The following is a 27,258-nucleotide window of genomic DNA, read 5'->3' as shown; positions in this document are numbered from 1 at the left end:
CTTTGGGAGTGGTCACATTTTTGCGCCGGGGATTCCCTTTGAAAATAAACGGTGTGCCCCCGCTAGCTGTGTCCGCTTCCATTTCATCAACTGGCAACGTGGAAAAGATATTGTGTGTTGAGATTGGTTGTTGTTGTTGTTGGGCCAGTGGAGAAGCGCCCTTTAAAATTTCCGCAAAAGTGCGCTTCGAGCGTTCCTTTAAAGAGCGCTTCTGTTTCTCCCAGCGACTCTTGTAAGTTTCACAAGCTGAGAGCGCGTGTGGGGATCCTCCGCAATATGGACACTTATGCTCAGTCGCACTGCAGGATTTCCCCTCATGTTGCTCTCCGCAAGTGGCACAGCGCTCCTTGTTGGCTCAATAATCCGAAGTGTGACCAACTGACTTGCATTTGTTGCAAGTCATGGGCTTTGGCACGAAGAGTCGCACAGGTAGTCTCAATTTGTCCATCATAACGTAGTCAGGGAGGGCGGCACCAGCAAAGGTGACTCGAAACGAGTCTGACGGCGTAAATTTAGTTTGGTCCCCATCATGGGAGAGTTTCCCGAGTTGGCGACAGTCCAAGATCTTTACTTCCATTGAGGGAAGCTTCTTGAACTTGCCTTTTCCTTCTTTTTTTATTTGTTCGCTCGTCAGACCCGTTTCAGTTATCACCCCCTCAATTTCTACGTTATGGGAGGGTATAAATGTTCTATATTCGAGAGTGAAGTGTTGGTCAGCAACAATCTCGTTTGCGTGTTTCCGTTCATTCACGACAACCCGCAATTTGTTCGGTCTAACCCTGCGAATTTCAGATACAGAAGTGTATCTGGCCAGATCTTTCATGATCTGAATCACGTTAAGGTTTTTTCCTTTTGGTTTTGGCCGGAGGAAAACAACCCACGGGCCAGTTCCAGGTGGGTCTTCTGGATAAACTCTGACACGTGGAGCGGAGACAACAGAGGGAGAAGACGAGGACGAGGATTGGGTTGGATCGGAAACATCAGAAGGGGGAAGCGAAATCGATGATGGGAGAGGGGGAGTGGAAGTAACAGTGGGTTCAAAAGGGAGGCTTGCTATTTTCTTAGAGGGGGGCTTGGAAGGATGAGCAGATTCGTCCCCAGAAGAATTATCTTCTTTTTGAGGGACTCGTTTATGTTTTTTCCCAGATCTTGAATGGGATTCATTATCGGAGATCTCCATCTCTGGAGATCCTCCACTATTCTCCATTTTACAAAAATTTTTGTCTTATTTCTAATCTATTATTGGTTTTAACAATAATCTAAAAAAAAAAATAACAAAACAAACAAACAAAAAATTATGATGATAATATTAAGCAATGAACATATGAGTTGAACAATAATATTAATATTAAATATGTGTACCTTAATATAAAAGTTGTTCCGATACTGCGCTCTACTGCCCTAACCAGGGAGAGACAGAGGCTACGCGCTATGGATCAACACAATAGCGCAAGAATAGCTCACACGGTCACGTGATGATAATTCCCGTTAACGACAGCCACACGATGGCGATCCCGTTATGCCAATGTTCAACAGCCGCCAAGGGCTGCAAGCTGCAAGAGCGCTGCTTCCTTTGTTCCACTTCACAAAAGGTCAATTCGAAAGCGGACAGCAATGACCTTCACTCGTACACTATACCAATCGCACAATAGTAAAAGTGGCAACGCACAATAACGACACTGAACTTTACTCGTCAAGAGTTGGATAGCGAATGATGGATGTGTCTTGATCGACGATGAAATTTTTGCGAAAGCCGACGTCAATCAAATCCAACCGCAAGGATTCTGTTCGTGGCAAATTTCCTAGCAGAATCAACTTAGTTTTCATGGGTAACTTACACAGTAATTTAACTCTTTGTCTGCTCTCAGCCACCACAGCAAGAAACCATGCTAATCTTATATTTTACTCAACCAAGTATCAGTTTATGCTTTTCCTGAGCGAAGCTTGATGTCTAGTGAACCTGTTCACGGATCAATAAGGTGCTCCTATGAGTAATAGATAACGGTACTCAGTATCAAACAAAGTAGTCACAACGCACAGTGCGTTGAAAGCATAGGAATGAGGGACAAAAATCATAACAGCAGAATTTACATAATACACTTATGCCATTGTAACACTTTGTTGTGATGGATAAGATTGTTCATAAGTATCAGCACTACTGTTTGCATAAGTGTCTCATGTTATTTGAATAATCACATAAGTGTCTCAAGCGACAGAATCTTTGTTCTTCTAAGGCGAAAAGTTCTGATAATCTCGGACCACAGAAACCATTATTTGAGTTACTACTGGGTTAAATTATGTTGAAGTGGTTGTTTTTTAAGGAGCAAAATAATTGTTTGCATAAGTGTATTATGTAATCTGAATAATCTCATGTAAAAAACCATGGTTTGTTAATAGAGAAAAGTGCTGATCTATTCGGATACACATTGCTGGCATTAATTACACATTTATTTACATTACGTGTCTCATACTCAACGAATAATAAAACTAAAATAATGTGTATTATACTTCATATGATTTACTTTACATAGTTTACAAATTTATTTGTATTTATCACTGCTTTTTCAAGGAAAAATAATTCCGACCAGTACGCCCATGCCCAAATTTAATACGACCGCAAAAGGTTAATATAATATGAAAAAAATTAAAAAAAGGATTGCAATACACCAAAAGATAAGGAATTGGACAGGAAACAGGACAGGACAATATTCAAATCTAAATAAGTTCTCGATAGTGTTTATTAAAATCAATGCCTAATTGAGGAATGTTCGAGGAAAGGACACGATCGCATTGTTCGCATAGGATCACGTTGCACTGTTGATTATGAATATCATTGAAATCCTTTTTTTTTTGTCTTTATTATAGAGATTTTCTGCCTTAGACTGTTTCATCTCTTCATTAACACATTGAGCCCAGCAGAATGTTCAACGGGTATTTTTGTTAAACCTCTGATTTCTGCCTCCATCCTTACCGTGGCTCGAACAATTCCGTACCCGTACGAGAGAATATAGAAGATACGCCACAGTTGCAGTAGAGTTGCCACAGATTCGTTCCTGTAACAAACCGAGGAGTTTATCAAATCTGCAGATTCGTGCAGTTTTTTCTTTTTGAATAACATCAAATAGATATAAATAGTCCACGTAAATATTAAAACCGATCAAATTCTTTTGTGTAGAATCAATTCAAGTACGGGTATCAGTTTTTCATAGAAGGAATGCGATTTAAATTTGATATTTTATTATAGAAACCTAACTTTCATTGATAAAACTTCGAAACCGAGCAGAAAATTTACTAAATGCAACAGATTTTTTTTATTGTAACAGATAATCAAGTGATTTTTTTTAGGCTGGCAAGAATGAAATATTCGAAAGATTTGGCTTAAGTGAAACTCCAAATAAAGTTTCATCGAATATTCAATTCAATTTAGCGACACTCTACATTTTCTAACCATCTGTTTTTAGCTCAGGTGTAGTTTCACTCATTCGCCTTATCTTTACACTCTGATACTTTTTAAATGCGATAAACACGTTTTTATTTATTTATTTATTTTTTGATATGGTAGATAATCAAAGTTCAGGAACATAATCCACAATCCTTTTTCAAGTACAGGATCTTTCAGATTAAACGCTCATGCAACAAATTTCAATAATTTCTACAAAAGTGAACCGAGTTTTATTAAAAAAAAAACGAAAATAAAGCTTATTTGAGGATATTTTCGAAGGGGTGATTTTTTCGATAACGCGTTTTAAACGGTAAACAAAATTCTTCATGCACAACTCAAATATTACGACTTCGATGATGTTGAAAATCCGAGTTATTTCTTCTTTAAATTTCTCCAAATATTGTGGCTTATTAACATAGCAACGGTCCTTCACGTACCCCCAAAGAAAGTAATTGACGACGAGAAATGTTAAAATTTTTACCATTTGTATATATACGTGTATTTTTAACGTTCTTGTACATCTTGACACTAAAAACCATCCGGTAAGACTGAACGAGTAGCCGAATATTAACGTCCCAAAGTGGGAAATGCAATGTTACCATCGACGGAACGAAAAAAAAAATTATAAGGAGCTATTCGATTTTTTTTTTTGCGTGAGCGTTTGATCTGAAAGACCCTGTATGTTAGATATTCTAAATTTTACAAAACGTACCAGAGTTCTGATCGAATGATCTTTTGAATAAACAATTCATATAATTCCCTTTATTCCACGCGGCGAATGACGTGTGATAACAAAGTTTCTAGCTTTCTTGTGGAAGCCAATTTACTTTCCAGCTCCCAGCACCCGAGTCGATAACATATCAGGACACGACTTCAAATCTCACCTAGTGACAAACTACAGTAACGTCATTCGCCACGTGGAATAAAGGAGATTGTCATTTACCACTAACATGGCTTTATCAATCTACCGTTCTGAATCATATTACGGACGCTTAAAGCAATAGATCTAAACTTTATGCACAAGTATTATTTGGTTGACATTTTTAATAAATAAGTTCAATATGCTTTCAAGCTTTCTACTAGGTTACCTATTTAATTGAAAACATAAAAAATTATCGAATAAAAATGATTTTCAGTTGAAGCGAATTAGAATCAAACTTCGAACACTATCTATATAAAAAAAAAATTCGGACACTCTGTTTGCATAACGGTTTCTTGTGGTTTTAATCTCAATTTATATTCTGTAGAATTACTAATGCAATAAAATGATTAAGCATGTAAAAATAACAATGCCCATCTAAAAGTGTACTGTAGCCTTATGCATACACAAATGTCTTAAAAATTGTCTACAATGGTTAGTAAACTTGTAATGGAACTTTTCCAACTATTTTTTTTTAATTAACTTGACATATTTTTCAACAACCTCTTTTGTGATATTTACAAGTATTTATCTCTTCCCCTTTTTCCTCCCAACATGCTTGTCGTTTATTGTTTTTTTGTTTTTTTTTGTAGATTAATGGTTTAAAATTACTTAAATGATAATTATATATTTGAATTCATGTTATTTGTTGTTTTTTTTCTTTTTTTTAATCTGTATTATAGTGACTTTCAACTCATTTAGCTGGTTCGTCACTTTAATATCCATTTTTGGAAGAATGTAGGGAGTGAGAATTGAACTCGTGACCTTTAGCGTGAGAGGCATTTACCACTACGCCAGATCGCCTGCACTGTTATTTGTTGTTCAAAGTAATAAAATAATTCCAGGTTATTCACCGAGCATGAATTTTGTAACCTCATTTTTGTTACATAGTTTCATCTATTTTGTCATTTTCCTTCTGTAACGATTTGACTTTCTTAAATCTTGATTTTGCAGCTTTTTTGCCTTTTTCAGTTCTTCAAGTTTTTCTTTCTGCTTCATCCGTTCTTCCTGCTTCCTCAACTTAGTCAATGTTTGGATTTATTTTTCTTTCCGCCTTAACTTAGTTTTCTTTTTCCATTCCAGTTTTTGGCGCTTCGTCATTTCAATCAACTTCTTCGACGATTCTACTTCTTCATACAACATATCCCAGGACTCGCTTGTGGCCACTGCAGGAGTAACGTCAGGCTTAGTTTTACCGTGAGTTGATGAGTTGCAAGGATATATTTTTTGAAGACAAATTACATTATACTTGAATATATTTTAAAGTCAACTGTGAAATACTTAACAAGTAATAGCAGTAAACTGAGAACGATGATGAGAACTGCTGAAACGCAAACTATTAATAAAGGTTTAAATTAAATATGCTCACGCTAAGCGAACGTCAAACATAAACGATAATGAGTAGTGCTGTTAGATTTTTTCCTATTATGTTATAATTCAAAAGTAATTCTCATATAAAATGATGGTAAAACCAAGGGGTTACTCTAAAGAATCAATTGTGATATTAATTTTATAATCATATCATACGTGTATTCCCGTAGTTTTAGCATCTCAAAATCGCAGTCGAGCACCCGTTGCATCGACTGTTTTGTTACTGATTTCATCCTAGCGCGATCTCTTGATTTTTCTCTCAATAGTCCCCATGCAGTCTTGAAAAAGATCAATTAGGAAGACCAAGACTTACTGTCAGCCTTGAGAAAAGACATTTGGAAGCCTCGAGAATCACTGCCGTCTACTTGCGAGAGAGAATGAATTTTAAATTATGGAGACTTTAAACTTTTTCAGTTAATCCGCATCTAGCCTTGAAAGGGTCTACTCAATCTAAACTCTCGCCTTTGAAAAAAAACTATTCGGTAGCTACTGCTATCGACTGGTCGTTAGCGGAATAACTGCTGAGCCTACCAACCCGTTTCATCGATTATTAGTCCTTTAATCGCGAATGAATATCATTCTATTACACTTCCTGGTAAAAATGCCAAATTGCACTTCAGTTTTCTAGTTTTAAGCTAACGATTCAAATATTCTCGTTCTGATTTTTTTGTTTGGTTGAGGTGTCGTGACAAAGAAATATTAATTCTGGGATTGTTTTTCTCGTTTTCTTCAATCTTTCAATCTTCAAACTTTGTTTTGCATTAAAACTATTATGCGTTTCCATTGTTCAAGTCCAGTTGTCTTCAACAAATGGAGTCACATGGCAGTTTGGAAGTAGGTAAGTAATGACTTTAAAAACAAAAAAAAACTGATCGATTTTTTCATATGCCATGTAAATATATCTGAGATTTCAAAACTAAGCTAGCGTCTATTAGACGGCACCAAGATATTTTGGTTCCGACACCTTAAAGACAATGAAAAACTAAAATTTCAAAGACAAACGACCAGAAATAGACATTTGAAATGTAGTTTAGGCTTTTCTCACTAAAATTTCAAATTGGGATTACTATAGAAATGTGTGCTTTCTCCTTCTTGCGAGGGCTTAAATCTGCACTCGCTACTTTGCAGTACATCTACGGTGTGCCGCGATGAAATGGTTAAAATCTAATGATCCTTATTTATGACTTTTAAGATTGTTGGGGAAACGCCTGAGACTTGAACGCTTTCTTGTAATATGTTGTCAAGAAGTGTTCAAATCTGTTGATGCATAAACTTTGCAAACAGGATTGCCACATTTAATTCTTTAAAATTATATGAAAAAAAACTGTATATCTGTATTTTAAGCAAAAAATAATCTGTATAACAAATCTGTACCAAAAAACTAACGGAAAAAGTGAAAAGAAAAGTTTGTTTTTGTTTGGAATTTATTTTTCTTATTTATGGGCTGTTCAAGTCGCATCCATAACGCAAACCACGAACCATAAAAAAGTTCTCTTATAGTCCTCTCAATCGTACGAGGGCGGTCCGATAAGTACTTAGCCTCATCGCCCGATGGCATCAGTATCGCAAGAGAGATTACTTATCGTGTAGTACATTCTCCTAAACGGCTACTGTCAAAATTTCAGCCGAATCGGACTCGTAGTTTCATTTTGACCGTGTGTGGAAGCGGGCGTGTCCGCGTATTTTAGAAAAATCGAAACAATGGAACATCGCCCTCGCCACACCCAAATTGGTCGAATTGCACTACGAACTGCTGCCCCATCCACCGTATTCTCCAGATTTGGCCCCGTGCGACTTTTTTTGTTTCCAAACTAGAAAAAGTCACTCGCCAGGCAGAAATTTGAGTCGAATAAGAAGGCCTACTTTGCGGATCTCGAGAAAACGTATTTTTCAGATTGATTGAAGAAGCTGGAGCATCGCTGGGTCAAGTGTATCGAGCTAAAAGGACACTATGTTAAGAAATAAATCGCCACTTTTCCAGAATGTTTGTTTTTTTGTAGGCTAAGTACTTATCTGTCCTCGTATAATGTCGCCGATGCAAGCCGGCTATTTAAACTTAGGTTCAAGAATGCTCTGTAAGATGAAGACTTCTTATCATATTCAGCTAAATTTAATAAACAGAAGAAAAAGGAGACCGATCGATTAATATTTATTTTGGGACAATTTTATAGATCATGATTTTTACATACATTATGAGCATTGATACAAGAAAACCAGAAAATGTCGTGTTATTCGTTTTCATGTTGGAATATCTATTTGATTTCTCCTACAATCCGTTTGAAGTTTCTTAAATTTAAAATTATTTCTGAGCAGTTGCAAAAACTCAATTCAAAAACCATTTATCATCAAAGACCTACGACGAGTTTCCGTCCTTGCCTCTAGGCTGAGACCTTTACTCCTTTTTTCAACGTGCAGTCCTTAATGTGTTAACTGCTTATGTTGTTTTTTCTGCTATTGTCTTATTGTGTCCAAGAAAGAAACAATATTCTAATATCCATGCTGATGCTTGCACTTAACCGTTAGAAATAGCTACCGAATTACATTCCATGAATTTAAATATGAGCGCAGGTAACAATAAAAGTCATCCGTATCAACTGGAATAATAATAATCCTTTGAATCGTAAGGCTTGGACAACAAATTCAGGCTACTCAAGACGAATCTTCTTGCTCAAAAATTCAGTGACTAAGATATAATTTGGTCCTAGCTGATGGATGCCGAAAGACGTGATGAGCCACGGGGACTGTCTGAGGCGGGTTCCAACACCTCTTTTCCTGGCTAGCTCGAGCGTGGGATTCGGAGATCCCAAGGTCGGCTCGCATGGACACTTCCGGAAGCACACAAAACACCAACTTTCCGTTTTTATAATATATTTTAAATAATCTGACTTACAATCTGTAATTGTGTGTAGTGTGTGTTCGTCGGCCGGCCGGCTTCGCTGGTCCTCTGGTTTTCGTCGTTTCCCTGGTCGATGATTCTGGTGGGCTGGGGGCTGGAGCATACAAAACCGGCCGAAAAAAAATATTTTGAAATCTTCCATAGTGACCGAAATTTTTTGAAACACTTCATCATTCAGAGGCAGGTTGAAGTAGGACATAGAGACTACCTTACAGTATACGAGAGACAAAAAGATGCCGACTCCTATAAATTGCTGAAATATTATTCTTCTTTTTCTTACGATTTATTTCTATATTTTCATTAACTAATAACCTTTATAATGCTGTAACATAATTATTGGTTATTTTGAAAAACAGCGTTCAATAATTTGTTTTTAGTGAAGCGTTCAGCATGGACTGAGCGAGTGCTCAAGATCGTCAGAGAGCGAATTCGACGAAAATCACAACGTGATGTACGCAAAATAACCGCTGATATCAATGTTCCGAAATCTACAATACAAAATGTGGTCAAACATGACTTGGGTTAAGTTTATGGAGTTTCGGAAGCTTCGAAGAAGAAACGGTTTGAAAGGGCAGCTCTCCTACTATCATGGCACGGTGGACAAGACAAATTGTGGGCCTAAAGTTTCTATGGTTCCAAAGCATCGCATCCGTGATGGTTTGGGTAGGTATTTGTAAACGCGGCAAGTAAACACTTGTTTTATTTATTGAGAAATGCATTAAAATTAACGCTTTATATTATAAAACGGATATTTCGCAGAGTGTTGTAAAGCCAAGCATAGAAAGATTGTACGGGAATAGTCATTACGGGAAATTTTGAAAAACTTTTTGGTCGAAAATGAAAGACCTTCTAGTACCAGATTTTTTTCGTATGATCATACTTGCTTTCGAAGGTAAACGAACCAATGGTGACCAGTTCAAGGCCGTTATTGTAATCATAAGTGCCGCCTGTGACAGGTTTGAAAATCGTTTGAAGTTGGCCAAAAAAGTTATTCCGAAACGTATAATGTAAATGATCAACACGATTTTTTACGTGATTTCATTGTACGCGATTCTCTTAAAAATATAAAATATTTTTACGCGATTGTTTTTGCGCGCATCAGCCGCGTAAAAAAGAATTCAGTGTATTAACTTTCATTCAAGCCAATAACAAACAGTTTGAATATTTCATGTAAAATTATCGAAGACTGTTCCTAAGAAAATAATATGCTACACTGTATCAATATTTACGCCAAGTTCCTCTTTGTATTTTAAAAGTCAATCTTTAACGAAAAAAAAATCTAACAAATCACTTTCACAATTTCCAGAAAGTGCATACTTTTATCAGATTATAACTGATCGCAGCGCTCAGCCAGATGCTGTGACAAGCCGAATGAATCAGCTGTCTGTTCGTGATACTATTTACCAATCAATCATCACGCTTCTCCATCTGAAGGAAGTCATTCGTTCCGGCGCTTCCCATTATCAGGCTCTATCTTGATGGGCAAATTGAATAGAGCCGCTCGCTCCGCAAAGTATCACCATCATCTGGGAACGAAATTAAGGGAGCGTGTAGCCTATCGCAGAAGGTAATGTTTACCGAAATAGAAAATCATTAGCCTTCCCTTCGCTCCCACCCCATCTAACGACTGAAGCCTACACACTTCTTCTTCTACTCCTTCTTCTTAAATGGCACTAACGTTCCTAGAGGAACTTCGCCGTCTCAACGAAGCATTAATTGCGTCATTTTTATTAGTACTCTGTTGAGATTTCTATGCCAAATGAAACGCTTTGAATGCATTCTGAGTGGCAAGCTCTAGAATACGCGTGAGCACAGTGCAAGTCGGAGGAAATGACGAAAAATTTCCCCGACCAGAACGGGAATCGAACCCGAACCCCCGGCATGTTAGGTGTGACGCTATCCACTCGGCCATGGAAGCACAACAGACAGCAGAAAAAAAACTCTCAGCTCACGATGATAGACACTAATTACGTTCCGAGGCGTAGCAGCTTGAGCCAGATTGCCTAGCATAGAGCTTAAGCGGTTTGCTTTGTATTCATCACCCACTCCTCTTGTCATCAAACCCAGGCTGTTAGTTCGTATCAAAGGTTAATGAACAAAGTGTCTTCCAAACACAAGCACTGACTTACGCGAAATCGATATTCACTCAGTGCGCGCTTCGCCTAATTTGAATTATTTTAACTCGGAATGATCCAGCTTTCGAACAATGTTACTAAATTTAGAGTGACATGAATCCGGTGTGGAAATTCGTGCATTTCATTCTATCCTATTCGGAGACAAAGAATACGCGAATGCTCGTTTTGAAAGGGAGACCCCGTCATGGAGGGCCAAAAAACAAGGTTTTTTGACACTTTTTTATGTCATCTGAGATTTAGTCATGTCTTCGAATCTCTTGCGGCATGTTTAGGGTGTGTTTGAAAATGTATTTAAAAAAAAATTGGGACTGCAATTAAGTTTAGGATTATTTGTTTTTTTTATCTGTATTATAGTGACTTTCAACATATTTGGCTGGTTCGTCACTTAACTTTCATTTTTGGAAGAATGTCGGGAGTGAGAATTGAACTCGTGACCTTTAGCGTGAGAGGTATGGATGTTACCACTCAGTCAGATCGCCTCCAGGATTATTTGTTCACTCAAATCCCTTTCAAATGATTCAATAACTATCAATAAGGTTAAATGATCTTGGTTTGTCCGATTTAGGATGTTTTCCGCAGTAAATGCAAATCGATATTTCTTCATGAAAATCACACATAATCGATACGAGTTTGGATTTGTTGATAAGCCCCCAGTCTCTAGTTGCTAATACTACCATAAGGTGTTGAAATTATTTAAATTTTTATGTTTTTTAACGATTTTTCTTAAAGAGGAATTATAATAATGGTTTGACCACCTCTGATCATGGTTTGCCCAAAAAATAATCATGGTTTGTCCGGTTTTAGAAATCACCATTTTTGAATGAAAACATTCAAATTCTCAAGTAGATGTTGCATTTATCATTTCTTGAGTTTACTGTCATCATATTGATCCTTCAGAATATTGCTTTTTCTTGGGCATTTTAAAAGTGTTTCCCTCAACACACTCAACACAGAAAAACTTTATTTCTGCTAGGCGCGAAGAACACAATAAACAAACTGCAGTGCGCCAAGCGGTTGCCATAGAAATCATGTGAACAAAATAACATTATTGAATTGATCAGAATTGAGTTCATCAAAATGCGTTAATTTAATGGTTTAGTTATGTAAATCTGATACAAATGGTGTGCAAAAATGATGTTTACAATATTTTCGACTGGACAAACCAAAATCATTTACCTTAGATTTTCTTCAGAAAATATTTTAGAAAAGCATCAAGCTTAAGTAGATCATTCTGAACACCATTTGCATATTTATTGTGGGAACATATTTCCGATTAGAAATATTTCCCGGACCGATAAGATCAACTGAAAATTGCCAATGTGGAAGGAACTGTTTTGGTGGGGGGGGTTGGGCACTGGTGAGTACGTGACGAGTGACCTGCTGGAATCCATGCATTTTGTACTGCGTGGTCCCTTTTTGTGGAATGGATTCGTCTGGCTGTGTGATGATTCGAATGACATAATTAATTATTGGTATTAAAATCTGGTTGCAGAGAACACACGGAATGTGGCGCACATTTCATGGTCGAGCTGGTTTGTAGGCCGCATGAGTTCCAGGTCGACAAGTGCCCGAGATTTAAGTCACGTTCCGGTAGCGCCGGGGAGAGAGATATCGTATCTCGGAATGTTCGGGAAGCACACACAGTCACAGTCGTGGCAGTTGTGTTGTTGAAGCACGATTACATGCTTATCAGGGTGGAAATTATGTTCGTTCATATATTTCAATGAATAAAATTTACATTAATCTCATCGGCCGGCGTTTCCTAGCGAAGGCTTGGTTGGGCTACCTCGTGCAAGCTGAGATTCGAGGGAGCAGAATGCGCATGCTGGATATTCTTTAGTGGCATTAAATTGGTCCAATACGAGGGGAAATGTGACAGTGGGTTATAAATATGTATATCGTGTCACCGCTGACTGTTGGATTGAAAGACACGTACGCGCTCTGAACGATGTGCCGGTGTGTTGCTATGCAAACGTCAATGGAACCAACCGAAGGTAGTTGCTTCCGTTCCATTTCTTGCAATCCTAAATCTAGCCTGAGATATACACACAACATAGAGAAAATACACTTGACGCATAATCTCAACATGGAGAAGATTAATGGCGGGGATATTCTTGTCTTTTGTGACTGCTCGGTGAATTGATTTCGTAAAACATCGTTCAGGCGGAATTACAACAATGTTGTTTTTAAATTTACTACGTCTATCAATTGTGTCAAAGGGAAATTCTGCTGGAAAATTTTCTCCCACCATATTATTTGTTTCGATGGCACCGTTCGATCCTAGATGATTGTATTTCACAGAAATAGTCTTCTAGTTTATCGGCGGCTAGATCCCTCCTGAGAACTAGGAGACAAAGTTTGTGTAAGGAAGAATCAATTTCCTTGAATCATGGGATCTGGGTGCCGTCTGCCCGGATTCCGTGAGTCGAGAAAATTGATTCTCACTTAAACAAACTTTCTCCCTCGGTCCCCAGGAGGATCCCGTGCCGATGATGTATTGCGGGTGAATAAACAAAAAAAAAACAAGTGTTTGGATACGTTTGGATTATAAATGATTGTGTTTCGATGGCGAGCGAAGCGAAATTTAGCACATCTGTCAAATTCGAAGCACGTGTGTTATCACTGTATGACCCGGAAGGAACACGCTTCGAACTACGAGGTATAATATTGCAGTCACAGTGTGAATGGCTTCGGCGGAAACGCTCCTTCCGCTGATAAGTGCATTTATTAAAAATGATGCTTTGGCGGTTGGAGTGTCAAAAAGGCACACACATTTGATAATGGCGTAATTTACGATCAGAACAGTACAAAAAATGACACATACCGAGAACGTGAGAAACCAGAAGTTCCGCTTTTTGCCGTTATCATCTTTGGAAGGATTAAAACATAGCTAGTGGTTTAATTCCAACAGCGGATGATGTGATATTATTTCAGTATTCTCCTTTGGCTGGTGAATGTTATTCTTTTCTTTGAAATAATTTACGTGAGTAAGCGAAACGAACGAGTTGGAAAGGAAATACTATATAGAAAAACCGCCATGGGCCTAATGAATTTATACAATGGGTTATGAATTTATACAATTACTTCTGGAACTTGGTTTCAAAATCAGCTGCGTCTTGTTTCAACACTTACATAAACTAGAAGCAATGAGAAACCGTATAAAAAAATATTTATTTAACATTTCGTGGTATCACACGATTCTCAATACTTCTATTTCAATTCAGTTGGCGGGATCCTGTTGTTTTTCATCCAGACGACGAAGTTGGTGAGACAAAATTATGCGTTTCACGTGTTTGCCACAAAATCGGAAATATTTCCGTCGAAAAAAAGTTATGCTATTGTGCGTCATTTGTCGCTCTGTTCTAAAGCAGTAAATATTCAGAGCCATTTTAATTATAGAATATCACTTATTGTTTCAACATGGAATAATGAGCCACAAGTGAAATAACTCCGAACGTGAAAACGAACAAAATTATTGATAAATTGAAAAAATCTCGAAAATATTTATGTTTTTTTATAACTCCACGAGCAACATTAATCAATCAATCTAGCGGTAATTAAGATATTGTAGTGAAGTATAAGCATGTGTCTAGACAGAGTAATCCGACTGTTGGTTTTCTAAACCATTGTGGCAACGAACTTTTGGAAACGATTATACACCCTCAGACGCAACTGTTCGAAAGATTCCCGGACACGTGTACATAATATTAACTTCTTGTGGTCGATTTTCTGCTCTCAGCCACCATACCTTTTTTACCGTTCTGGTCGTTTGTCTGCTCTCAGCCACCACAGCAAGAAAACATGCTTATCTTATATTTTACTCAACCAAGTATCAGTTTATGCTTTTCCTAAACGAAGCTTGATGTCTAGTGAACCTGTTCACGAATCAAAACGGTACTCCCATGAGAAATAGATAACGGTACTCAGTATCAAACAAAGTAGTCACCGACACAAAACAACACACAGTGCGTTGAATGCATAGGAATGTGGGACAAAAATCATAACATTAGAACTTAGCCATTAGCCAATACTTTGGAGTGATGGGAAAGATTGTTCATAAGTATCAAAACTACTGTTTACATAAATGTCTCATGTTATTTGAATAATCGCATAAGTGTCTCAAGCGACAAAATCTTTGTTCATCTGAAGTGAAAAGTTCTGATTATTTCGGATACGTAGAAATCATTATTCGAGTACTGGTTCAAATTATGTTGAAAAAGTTAATACATATACATATATATATATATATATATATATATATATATATATATATATATATATATATATATATATATATATATATTTAAAAAAAACCAATTTCAAAAAAAGGGAAACAAATATTTGTATTTCATAATCTTGCATGTATCAATGCCTTTTCAAGGAAAAATAATTCCGACCTGTATGATACCCATGCCCAAATTTTATACAACCACAAAGGGTTAAACATAGACTACTATTCTCACTAAACGCGGGTAAAAGATGCTCGAATACGACGGCAGCTTTCCATTCCTCGACTGTGTTAATTTTTCCACGCTTGCCACCATCTTCGTTGGAAAATGCGGCAATGATAAACATACGAGGTCTGTTCAAAAAGTGTCGCGACTTTTGAATTTCGAATTACGGTTACGTTTATTCTGTAACAGGTACTTAGTTGAACATAATAGATATTCAACATTTCATATAAAATGTCCCATTAGGATTTAGTAGGCAGGCATTAGTAGGTTGAACTATTTATAATATTCATAAATGAATCAGTTATTATCGTTATTTCGGATAAAACTGTGCATAACTGTGCATAACTCTAACAGATCATTGTATTCATTGAGTTGTTGGTTTTTTTGTATCATTTGTTAAAATTGAGTGGAGTTATATGCATGTTGTACAATATATACACATGCACGAATTATTAATAATTAACTTTCCTATGATATTCATTTAGTAGTGTTTCAATCAAAATTCTTTTTTTAAATAAAAAAAAAACTATTATTTGCCAAATGCTTGTTATTAACATTTCTGTTAAACATGTTAAATTTTTTTTTTATTGGTGGTGTTTATACATATGGTTTTTTTTTAATTTTTTCGTATGATTATGCATAGAAACATCGTTTTATGAAGAAATGAGTGATCTGCAACACCTTCGCAGAATATAAATCTCATTGTTATTAGGCATTCGCTAATACGGTGTACACGTGTTCTGTTAATTTGTTGACGTAGAACTACGTCTTTCATTAAGGGTGCCAAATCAGAAAACAGGTCACCTTTTTATGAAATAAAGTTAACGATAATAACTAGTTTTGCCGCGAACGGATTTAGACGATTTACATACCAAATGGAAATTCCCTAAGATTTGTTTTCTATACTATATTATAATCCCTGACGGTTTAAATTGATGAAAACTAGAAGCATTTCCATTTTCCCATACATTTGTTCTGCTCATTTGTGAGCTTCCCTACCCATGCCGTCAATACCGAGAAACTTATTGGCGATCATCGAAGGCGAAAAGAAGAAGAAGAAGAACGAAAGGGAACATTTGCCTGGAGCATAAATATTGGATCTCGCTGAGGCAAACTTTCAGTATCGTTCTAGATACGAAGCAGTGAACATCATTTGTTCTCGCTGATGTCTCTGGCATTATTGCAATCATTACACCAAACTTACGGCATTCCATTAAGGTTCAAACTTGGCTATCATCGGCTTACCAAGAAATTAATTTTGTGTGTCAATTGGGTTCGCATGACACTAGCAAAACTATCTCCATCAAGGAGGACAGCTAATTAATAGAAAGGGCTTCTGTTGAGAAGAGCGCAAAGCGGAGATAAGTGCTTATGTGTAAAATAACATCCCAAGACTTAAAAAAATAACAGCGTAGTTCTACGTCATCAAAGTGGTCGTGTCTTGGACACAACCTCCTGTAATTTTTTGAGAATTAGTTCGTTCTTCCAAACCAGAAAAGAGTGCATTAGGCCTGCTGAAAGTGTGACATGAAATTTTTGTACGTGACTTATTCGATATGGATCTAAAAAAAAATGCATGGTGGGACAGTTATGAATAGAAATCAACATGGGATAATTGAGCTTGATGTTGTTTTTTAAAAGTTGGGAATAAACTATATGTTTTATTGTGTTTTTCCGTAAGATTATGCATAAAAACAACGTTTTATGAAGAAAAGTGAAAATCATCAAAAAGTAACATGGGACAACGATGCGTAGAACGGCGGCTTATGCCACGTAATATTTCAGCGGTTCATTAGAAATCGCTGCAAAATACTATATTTCCATTTTGCTGAAGAAGGGGAAGAACAAGTTTGAGTAGACAGAAGCAGTAGAAGAGGCCTTTCAGGAACTTAAAGCAGTTTTGATGGTATTTGATATTTTAGTTTACCATTCTTTGAAAATTTATTCTTTTTTTTATTCATTTATTCATTCATTCTTAAGTTTTAGTTTACCATTCTTTATTGAGTCATATGCATCTGATATGCTGAACTATGTGGTGTAGAAATAAAATCGCTCAGAAGATTTGGGTTTCAAACGGGGCTCTTGCGTTTCATGCATCATAAAAGCTTCAAATCCATCGATTTCACTTTATATAAATTCCGCCATTCAACCGAATACATTCAGCAACGTGTGCGACCGAAGACGTATAATGTTGCAATGAAGCTCATTAAGAACCGTGTACTCATGAGCGTCCGCGGGATAATCAGAGACCGCCCGAAACCGAACGATGACTCCCAGCTCACTTGATCGCTAAACTGACGATGCCCGTGTTGCCAGAACTGGGCATTGAACACACGCACTGTAATGCCATGATAATGCATTGCGGTTTGACCGGGCAATAACGAAGGCTGTGTCGGCTTTGTTCATGATAGCGTTCCGCAAGTGAATGTATTCTTCCTCACACCGCTTTTGTTGATTGTGCCGTAGGAATCGCAGTCATTCGCTCTCTACCTTCGCGTACATGTCGATCATAAATTGTTGGCACAGCTAACGACTTCTTTGAATGACGTTATCCTGACCATGTTGATTCATCATAAAAATGCGTGGAGCACACCTTCTTGTTTGTTTCTCCCCATCTAACTGTCGTTCATAAATTAAATTCAAATGAGAAATGATGTTAATAATGAATGAAGTACCTGTGGCGGGGTCCCGTTGTTTAATGTTTATGCAATACTCGTCTTGTCCCTTCAGTACGGCTGGGAGATTTTTTGCCGAAAAATCCCTTCTGACTTGCACTAGTTAACACCGAGATGACTTCATTATCGCGCAGCGTCAGCATAGCCACCCATAAACATCATCCCAGACAAAGTGCAGAAGATCATAAATTAGCCACTCAGCGGACAGGCGGGCGATCGAGACATAAACATAAACATTGACCAGACGAATTATCGAGAACGGAACTTTCCCAGGAAATCGATAGCATGATTTCATCATGCTATTTCACAACAACGCATCATCAGATCAATATAAATAGAGCAGGGCCACGATTGTAAAGTTAGTCTTAATTTAGAGTTAGTCTTAAATTAGTCTCAGTTTAGTCTTAATCTTAGTTTTAAGTAAAAGTAGAGCATAGCTCTAAAATAAATAATTTTTTTTTTCTTTAAGTTCTAAGAAAGAAAATTAACTGGCGCCCGAATAGGGACCCAGAGTGTGCAGTGATAGTCATAGTGTGGAATCAAGTGTTATGAGTATTACAACGTTAAAGTGAAGTAGTCCATATCACAAGCACCGGAATAGTACAACTGTTAAAGGATTTGTACATACGGACTATCATCAACCGCTTAACCCAATCGCAACAAGGCAGCCGTACGTAACGTTCCTGAGTAGCTGGTTTATCCTGAGGAAAGGGATCCAACGCGACGTACTGAGAAGGTGAGCAACACACTCCAGGTTCCTGCTCAGCAGATTCCATTCGCACCCGGCGAAGCTGAGATAAAAGGTAGTAATAGGACATCGGTAAGGACCATCTGAACACGCGTACCGGAGCTTGCTGAGATCACCACTGATAAAGGATTGGTGGCCAGAAGTACGTTGTCCCGCAGTCTCAAGGAGTACCCTCGAGATGTTCAGGCTAGTCATGTAAGTCAAATAATTTTTTTTTATTATAAATATACCGCATAAAGCGAAGTGAAATATAAAAATACCGCATAAAGCGAAGTGAAATATAAATATACCGCATAAAGCGAAGTGAAATATAAAAATACCGCATAAAGCGAAGTGAAATATAAAAATACCGCAAAAAGCGAAGAAAAATAATAATTATCAAAATAAAATTATACCACACAACATCACAAAAATTAAAATAAAAATATAAGGAAATTAAATAATAAGAATACGAAAATACGAAACAAATAGAATTAGATAACGACCCTCTTTAAATAAAGAGGAAGAATTATTTTAAACAAAGAAATGACCTTCTTTCAATAAAGAAGAAGAATTATTTTAAGGAACGACCTTCTTTTACTAAAGAAGAAGAATTATTTTAAGGAACGACCTTCTTTTTACTAAAGAAGAAGAATTATTATTAGGAAGCGACTTCTTTTTAAAGAAGAAGAATATTTTTTTGTTACTAATATTTAAGGAAAATTTTTAACTTTCAAAATTGATCCTGACAGCATTGCCGACTTATTGCAAAATTTCCATCTTAATATGGCTCAACAACAAATTCAAGATCTGATCAATCGAGTAAATGCACTCGAAAATGCAAGACCAGGAATCGCATTCCAAGAGTTGGATTACAGTGATCCACCACTTTTCCTCCAAAACGCAGACGGAACATCCGTTAACCCAGAGTCTATCGAGAAGCTATCTGATTTGGTGAAAGATTTACCGATATTTAACGGCGAACCAAATGAGGTCAGCATCTGGATAAATGACGCTGAAGGTTTAATCAATCTTTACAAGCCTCATCATCAAAGTACAACTGATGAAAAAAATAAGTTTCATATGGTGTGTAAAGCCATAAGAAGGAAAATTCGAGGTGAAGCGAATGATGCTTTAGTAGCATCAAACGTTAACATAAATTGGCTATTAATTAAGAAAACACTTTTAACATACTATGGAGAAAAGAGGGATCTCGGTACTCTCGACTATCAGTTAATAAGTTCGCATCAACATGGTCAAACTCTCGAACAATATTATGATAAGATCAATAGATTGCTCTCACTTATTGCCAACCAAATTAAAACAGATCCTCGATTTCAACATCCTGAAGCCTCTCGTGCTATGATTGAGAATTATAATGATAAAGCTATCGATGCTTTCATCCGAGGTCTAGAAGGAGATGTAGGAAAATTCTTGAAAAATTACAAACCTGATTCGTTAGCAGCCGCATATGCTTACTGTGTATCTTTCCAAAATGTAGAATTCAGAAACCAATTAACAAGAAATAGAACTCCAACATTCGCTAGTGTCCCAAGAAACCAAATTCCATTACCACCTCCTATTCCTCCAAAAAGAAGACCTGAAATTACTAATTTCAGATTACCCTTTTACCTCCACAGCGACCGCTTCAATATAATAGACCTTTCCAAAACAATTATCCACTAGGCCCTCAACGATATCCTAATAATCAACCAATGGTACCTCAAAGAAATAATTTCAACCAACCTCCTCAACCCCCCAGAAATCCTTTCAATCAAGTCAATAAACCTGAACCTATGGAAGTAGACCCTTCCATTGGAACAAAACAAGTCAATTACAAAAATAGGCCCCAAATTTCTAATCAATTTAAACCACCACTAAAAAGACCCCGAATGTATAACATGAATTCTGTGAACCAACCTGAACTTGAACAAATAATTGAAGAACATAATACAGAAATACCCGATGAAATGGAACATGAACAGCAAATCAAAGAAATGATGTCTAATGATTCTACTTTTGAACGCTATATGCAACAATGGGAACAAAATGAAAATTCGGAAGATTTCATTGAAGAAAATGTTGAATTCAATTTTTTAGGCTAAAGTCAACATTACCATATTTCTTATATTATGGTAATCCAAACAAACCTTTGAAAATTTTAGTCGTAAAAAACCCCTTTACAGTTTCATCAGTCGGAGGAGACATTCTAATCAACAAATACTCACAAGGTAAGTTCTTTTTACCATATTCTAATATAATGATTAAATTCTACCATATGAACGAGTTAAAAACATTTGATGCAGTAATAGGACATGATACATTAAAGGAACTCAAAGCTATAATCAATACCTTCAAAGAGAAATTGATACTTCCAGGAAATTATGAAATACCTTTGTTACAGCATAAATTTCAAGAAATAAACAAAATTCAAATCAGGAATGAACACCTGACAGCAGAAGAGAAATCAAAATTAGATATATTTTTAGGACAATTTCAAGATTTATTTCAGCCACCTGATGAAAAACTACCGTTCACCACTAGAGTTGAAGCTGAGATCAGAACAACAGACGAGAATCCTACCTACAGCAAATCATATCCATATCCACAGGCATTAAAATCCGAAGTGTGCAAACAAATAGACAAACTTCTCAAGGATGGAATTATCAGACAATCACGGTCCCCATACAACTCACCAATATGGATAGTACCCAAAAAAATAGACGCATCTGGAGAAAGAAAGTATAGAATGGTAATAGACTATCGACGACTCAACGCAAAAACAATCAGTGACACTTACCCAATTCCAGAGACATCTGTAGTCCTTGCAAACTTAGGTACAAACAAGTATTTTACAACTTTGGATTTAGCATCCGGATTTCATCAAATCCGAATGGCTGAAAAAGACATTGAAAAAACAGCCTTTTCTGTTAATAATGGTAAATACGAATTCGTTCGTATGCCATTTGGTTTAAAAAACGCTCCCAGAATATTCCAAAGAGTAATGGATGACGTTTTACGTGAACACATTGGTAAAATTTGTTATGTCTACATAGATGACATAATAATCTTCGGTAAGACTTTAGACGAACACCTAAAAAACATTAAGACAATCTTCGAAACATTACGAAAAGCAAACTTCAAAATACAACCAGACAAATCCGAATTTTTGAAAACTGAGGTTGAATTTCTTGGATTCATTGTCTCAGAAAATGGACTTAGACCAAATATGAAAAAGGTCGAATGTATTCAAAAATACCCAGAACCAACAAATTTGAAGGAATTACGAGCATTCCTAGGACTATCAGGATACTACAGGCGTTTTGTCAAAAACTACGCAACACTTGCTAAACCGTTGACAAAACTTTTAAGAGGGGAAGATGGCCATCGCCAAATTCCTAAAACTCAGTCAAAAAACTTTTCGATCAAATTAGACGAAGAAGCGCGACAATCTTTCAAAACTCTCAAAGAAATTCTATCTTCGGAAGACGTACTCACATTCCCAGACTTTGAAAAATCATTCATACTCACGACCGATGCATCAGATAAAGCAATTGGTGCAGTATTATCACAACAATTTCCAGAAGGAGAAAGACCCATTACTTTCATTTCCAGAACTCTTTCAAGAACCGAAGAAAATTATGCGACTAACGAAAAAGAAATGTTGGCAGTTGTTTGGTCCCTTAACACATTAAGAAATTTCATTTATGGAACAAAAATCAAAATTTATACTGACCATATGCCACTAACTTTTACGTTATCCCCAAAAAATAGTAATGCAAAGCTAAAACGTTGGAAAGCATATCTGGAAGAGCATGATTATGAGTTACACTATAAACCAGGAAAATCCAACATTGTAGCTGATGCATTATCTCGAATCCAAATTAATTCATTAACCGCTACACAGCATTCCTCTGATAATGATGACAACTCCTATATCCCATCTACAGAAACACCTATTAACGTATTCAGAAATCAATTAATTTTCAAAATCAATCCAAGATCTAGTTACGAAATGAATATTCCATTCGAAAAATTCAAGAGACATATATTTTGTGAACCACGTTTTACAGTAGAATTTTTAAAAGACAAATTAAAAAGATTTTTAATACCAGGAATAATAAATGGAATTCTAACAGATGAACCAATAATGGCAACAATACAAGAAATATACAAAGAAAATTTCAATTCACAAATTGTAAAGGCACGATATTCACAAACACAGGTTACAGATATAAATGAAGAAGAACAACAATTAGAAGAAATAAAAAATGTCCATAATTTCGCTCACAGAAACGCAAAAGAAAACGTACTACAATTAATAAAGCACTTCTATTTTCCAAAAATGAATAAATTAACTCAAGACTATGTAAAAACATGTGAAATTTGTAAAACTGAAAAATATGATAGAAATCCACAAAAGTATATCCCAGTTAAAACTCCAATTCCAAATTATCCAGCAGAAATTATACATATAGATATTTTCGTTTACAATCAAAATGCATTATTTATATCATCCATTGACAAATTTTCCAAATTTCTAAAAATTAGACCAATCAAATCAAAATCTATTGCACATATCAAAGATGTATTAATGCAATTAATATACGATTGGGATGTACCCGAACAAATTGTAATGGATAATGAAAGCGCTTTTGTATCAAATGTAATGGAACAACAGATTAAAGGATTAGGAATAGAAATATTTAAAACACCAGTACACAGATCTGAAACAAATGGACAAATAGAAAGATGCCATTCAACAATAAGAGAAATAGCTAGGTGTATAAAAGCACTAAATCCAGAAATAACTATAAACGAATTAATACAACAGGCAGCCCATAAATATAACAATTCGGTTCATTCAGTCACAAATGATACTCCACATAATATATACCAGGGAAGAAATATAAATAATTTGCCATTAGAAGAATTTAACAAACAAAGAGAAAAATTACACGAAAGAATAATCAAACTTTATAAAGAAAAAGAAGAAAAATTACCACAGAACACATATCCAAGTTATACACCAGATACATATGCTTACGAAAAATCAAATGATATATCTAAACGAAAAAGTAGGTACAAAATAATCAAAATCAAAGAAGACCATAACACACATGTAATAGACATATATGGAAGGAAAATTCACAAAGCAAATTTAAGAAAACCTTAATTGTAAATTCTTTTCCATCTTTTCAGACTCGCCATCTGCGTGTCTATTGTTAAACCGATACTGCAAGTACATGACCTCACAAACAACCCACTAGCAATTATACCGTTAGGAGAAGCTAAAATCAAGATAGGTTACATCAGGATAATACACCCAATCAGTTTACTAGAAATAGAAAATACAATAGCAGGCATAAACAGAGAAATTCAGAATCACCCTTATCCAAACACATTGTATGAATTGATTCAGATAAAAAATTATAAATTGTATGAAACATATTTAAAATTAAGACCCAAAACAAGAAGGACCAAAAGATGGAACACGATCGGAACCATATGGAAATGGATAGCTGGAAGCCCCGACGCAGAGGATCTACGAATAATCAACAGCTCGATGAACGCCCTAATACTCCAGAACAACAAACAGGTGATGATTAATGAAGCCATCAGTAAACGCATCCAAGAGATAACAGACGTCGCTAACCAAATATTAACCGTCGAAAGCGAAAGACTCAAAAACCACTCCATGGAAATAAATCAGCTAGTACTCCTGTCAAACCTCGATTCACTACAAAATCAAGTTGAAACATTAGAAGAAGCCATACTCATGGCAAAACATGGCATTCCTAGCAGCAGAATATTATCGATGAGAGATTTTCAAACAATTACCACTTTTCTGGACAATCACAATATTTATGTCGCATCATATGAAGAATTACTTTCAATGTCAACACCTCAAGTTACCTTGAACAATACACATATAGTATACATGTTGAAAGTGCCCCAAGTATCAACAAATACGTATGAGTACAACTATATTGATTCCACTATCAAAAATAGCAAACGCATTTGGATAAAACAAAATTACCTTTTGCGAAATCAAACTCATATTTACGAATTAGAAAAACCATGCGAAAATCCAGAAAATCTATATCTCTGTGAAAGCTATTTTCTTAAACCGACATCAGAATGTATTCACAAACTAATCCAAGGCAAGCATTCAAATTGTACTTTCGAAAAAGTCTACTCCACAGAATTAGTAAAAAGAATCAGCGAAGCAGTTATTCTCATCAATGACGCTAAGGTTGAAGTGACCTCCAATTGCAGCAATTCAACACAAGTACTCGAAGGAAGTTTTTTATTACAATTTGAAGATTGTAACATCTATATCAACGGAGAACTTTACGCCAATCTCGATGTCAATATTCCAGGACGACCTTATCATCCCACAACAGGTCTAATTGTTCATGAAGCGCATATCATTGATTCACCTTCAAATGATTATCTTCAAAACTTAACACTCGAGCATAGAGATACATTAGATACTCTAAAACTAAAAAATGAGTCATTACAGTGGTCATTGAATTTATTCAGTTCATTGGGAACTACGACAATAATCCTCATCATAACCGCAATAGCGATATTTTTCTTTCTCTCCAGAAGATCAACCACGAAAATTCAAGTTCAACTTCCAGAAGAATCGACACAAAACATCGCATTGAATGAGCTGAAGTCAGCAGAACCAACGATCGAATTATCGGACGAGCGGAAGAAAGAAATCGAGAATTTTATTAATATGCCATCACCATTCCGGACCGTTAATCAACTTTGAGGACAAAGCGATCAAGAGGGGAAGAGTTAACACCGAGATGACTTCATTATCGCGCAGCGTCAGCATAGCCACCCATAAACATCATCCCAGACAAAGTGCAGAAGATCATAAATTAGCCACTCAGCGGACAGGCGGGCGATCGAGACATAAACATAAACATTGACCAGACGAATTATCGAGAACGGAACTTTCCCAGGAAATCGATAGCATGATTTCATCATGCTATTTCACAACAACGCATCATCAGATCAATATAAATAGAGCAGGGCCACGATTGTAAAGTTAGTCTTAATTTAGAGTTAGTCTTAAATTAGTCTCAGTTTAGTCTTAATCTTAGTTTTAAGTAAAAGTAGAGCATAGCTCTAAAATAAATAAAAAAATTTTTCTTTAAGTTCTAAGAAAGAAAATTAACTCACTATAGTCACAATTATTCTAGAGCATGACTGTATTCAAGCATATAATTCGCAACTAAGTACTAATAAAAATGATGCAAAAATTACTACGATGAGGATGCGAACTTCAGGAACGTTAGTGCCATCGAAGAAGAACGCGTAGAGAATCGTATCAATGGTGTGTGTTGGCGATGAATTCCAGATTATTGTTTTTTCTTCGAATCACAATTTCTCACGCCATTGCGCAATCGTCTACAATGATTCCAGTAACGATTGCGGATTGAATCTATACACATGCTCTGTAGCTGGTGTTTTATCAGAATTTATGACAATATCGTGGTTGTCCTTTTGTAGTCCAAGCAATTCAAGCACATTCCAGTGGAACTTTTGTCTTTCAACGTAGCATTACTTGCGTCATTTTTATGAGTAGTCCTTGGTTGAGATTTTCTATGCCGGATAACACGCCTTGAATGTGCTCTGGAGTGGCAAGCTCTAGAGTACGCGTGACCACAGTGTAAGCCGGAATAATTTTCTTTGACGAAAAATCCCCCGGCATGATAGAGTGAGACGCTAACCACTAGGCCACGAGAGCACCCTATTAAGTCTTCTTGAATGGCGTTAACGTTCCCTGTGGAACTTTTGCCGTCTCTAGCGTCATTCATTAATACTTAGTTGAGATTTCTTAAGCCAAATAACATGCCTTGAATGTAATCCAAGGGGCAAAAATCGGAGAGGTCGGGTCAAAATTTGTTTGTTTTTTTGACGATTTGGTATAGAACTGCTCTCCGAAATTCTGTACACGAGGCCACGTGTTACATACATTCTTCACAGTTTTCGGATGGAATATGGTCAAAGAAGCGTACTAAATGTAAAATTAATCGAAAGCACTACTAGGGAAATCAAACATATCGTTTCATGAAAAACACATGGAACTAGTCGTTCCAAAGCTACGGTGACACTAAAGCTAAATAATTTAACAATTCAAGTTGAAACACCAACAGGCCAATAAATCAAATATCTTCATGTTAAACACATGAAATTGGACATTTAAATTTTCTAGCTATGGTACCTCTTTGAAAATAACAAAGCATGAGGGGGTATTCTAATGTAGAGGAACAAATTTCGGAAATTTTTTAGGTCTCCGAAAAAAAAAACAATTATACCATCATTTGTTTATCTTCTTTTAATAAAAAAAACAAAAATTGAACGAAAAAAATATACTTAATTAGAATACTTAAAATCTGATGAACTAAGGGGGGTTCAAAGAAAAGTAGTGCAATGGCGTACACGATTCCAGCCCTTCTGCTTATCCGAAACAAAAACATCGAACAGATTCTTAATCAGTAAAGATACCGCTATCGCATGAACCTAGGACAAGTTAAAAACATGTTTTTTGACAAAGAAAATAGTTTCAAACAGCTTTTTTTTGTCAAACGGCCGCCATCGTTTGACAAAAAAAAAGC

The 27,258-nt window shown here is 36.3% G+C and overlaps 2 protein-coding genes across 2 annotated transcripts in view; one reads left to right on the top strand and one right to left on the bottom strand.

Moving 5' to 3' along the window:
• Positions 1 to 27,258, top strand: part of LOC129773156 (uncharacterized) — a 91,082-nt gene that overhangs the window by 17,999 nt on the left and 45,825 nt on the right. The window contains exon 5 of the mRNA XM_055776730.1: positions 5,445 to 5,558. Within this exon, the coding sequence (XP_055632705.1) occupies positions 5,445 to 5,558 (114 nt within the window). The remainder of the gene's footprint in view (positions 1 to 5,444; positions 5,559 to 27,258) is intronic.
• The window catches only part of LOC129774829 (cyclic nucleotide-gated cation channel subunit A), a 342,729-nt gene that overhangs the window by 269,796 nt on the left and 45,675 nt on the right, over positions 1 to 27,258 (bottom strand). The gene's annotated exons all lie outside the window — the stretch shown is intronic.

The sequence above is a fragment of the Toxorhynchites rutilus genome, chromosome 3, assembly GCF_029784135.1.
Source record: "Toxorhynchites rutilus septentrionalis strain SRP chromosome 3, ASM2978413v1, whole genome shotgun sequence".
In the NCBI taxonomy this organism is placed as follows: Eukaryota; Metazoa; Arthropoda; class Insecta; order Diptera; family Culicidae; genus Toxorhynchites; species Toxorhynchites rutilus.
Note: the sequence above shows the minus strand (reverse complement) of the source record. Positions and strands in the feature narration are given on the sequence as shown.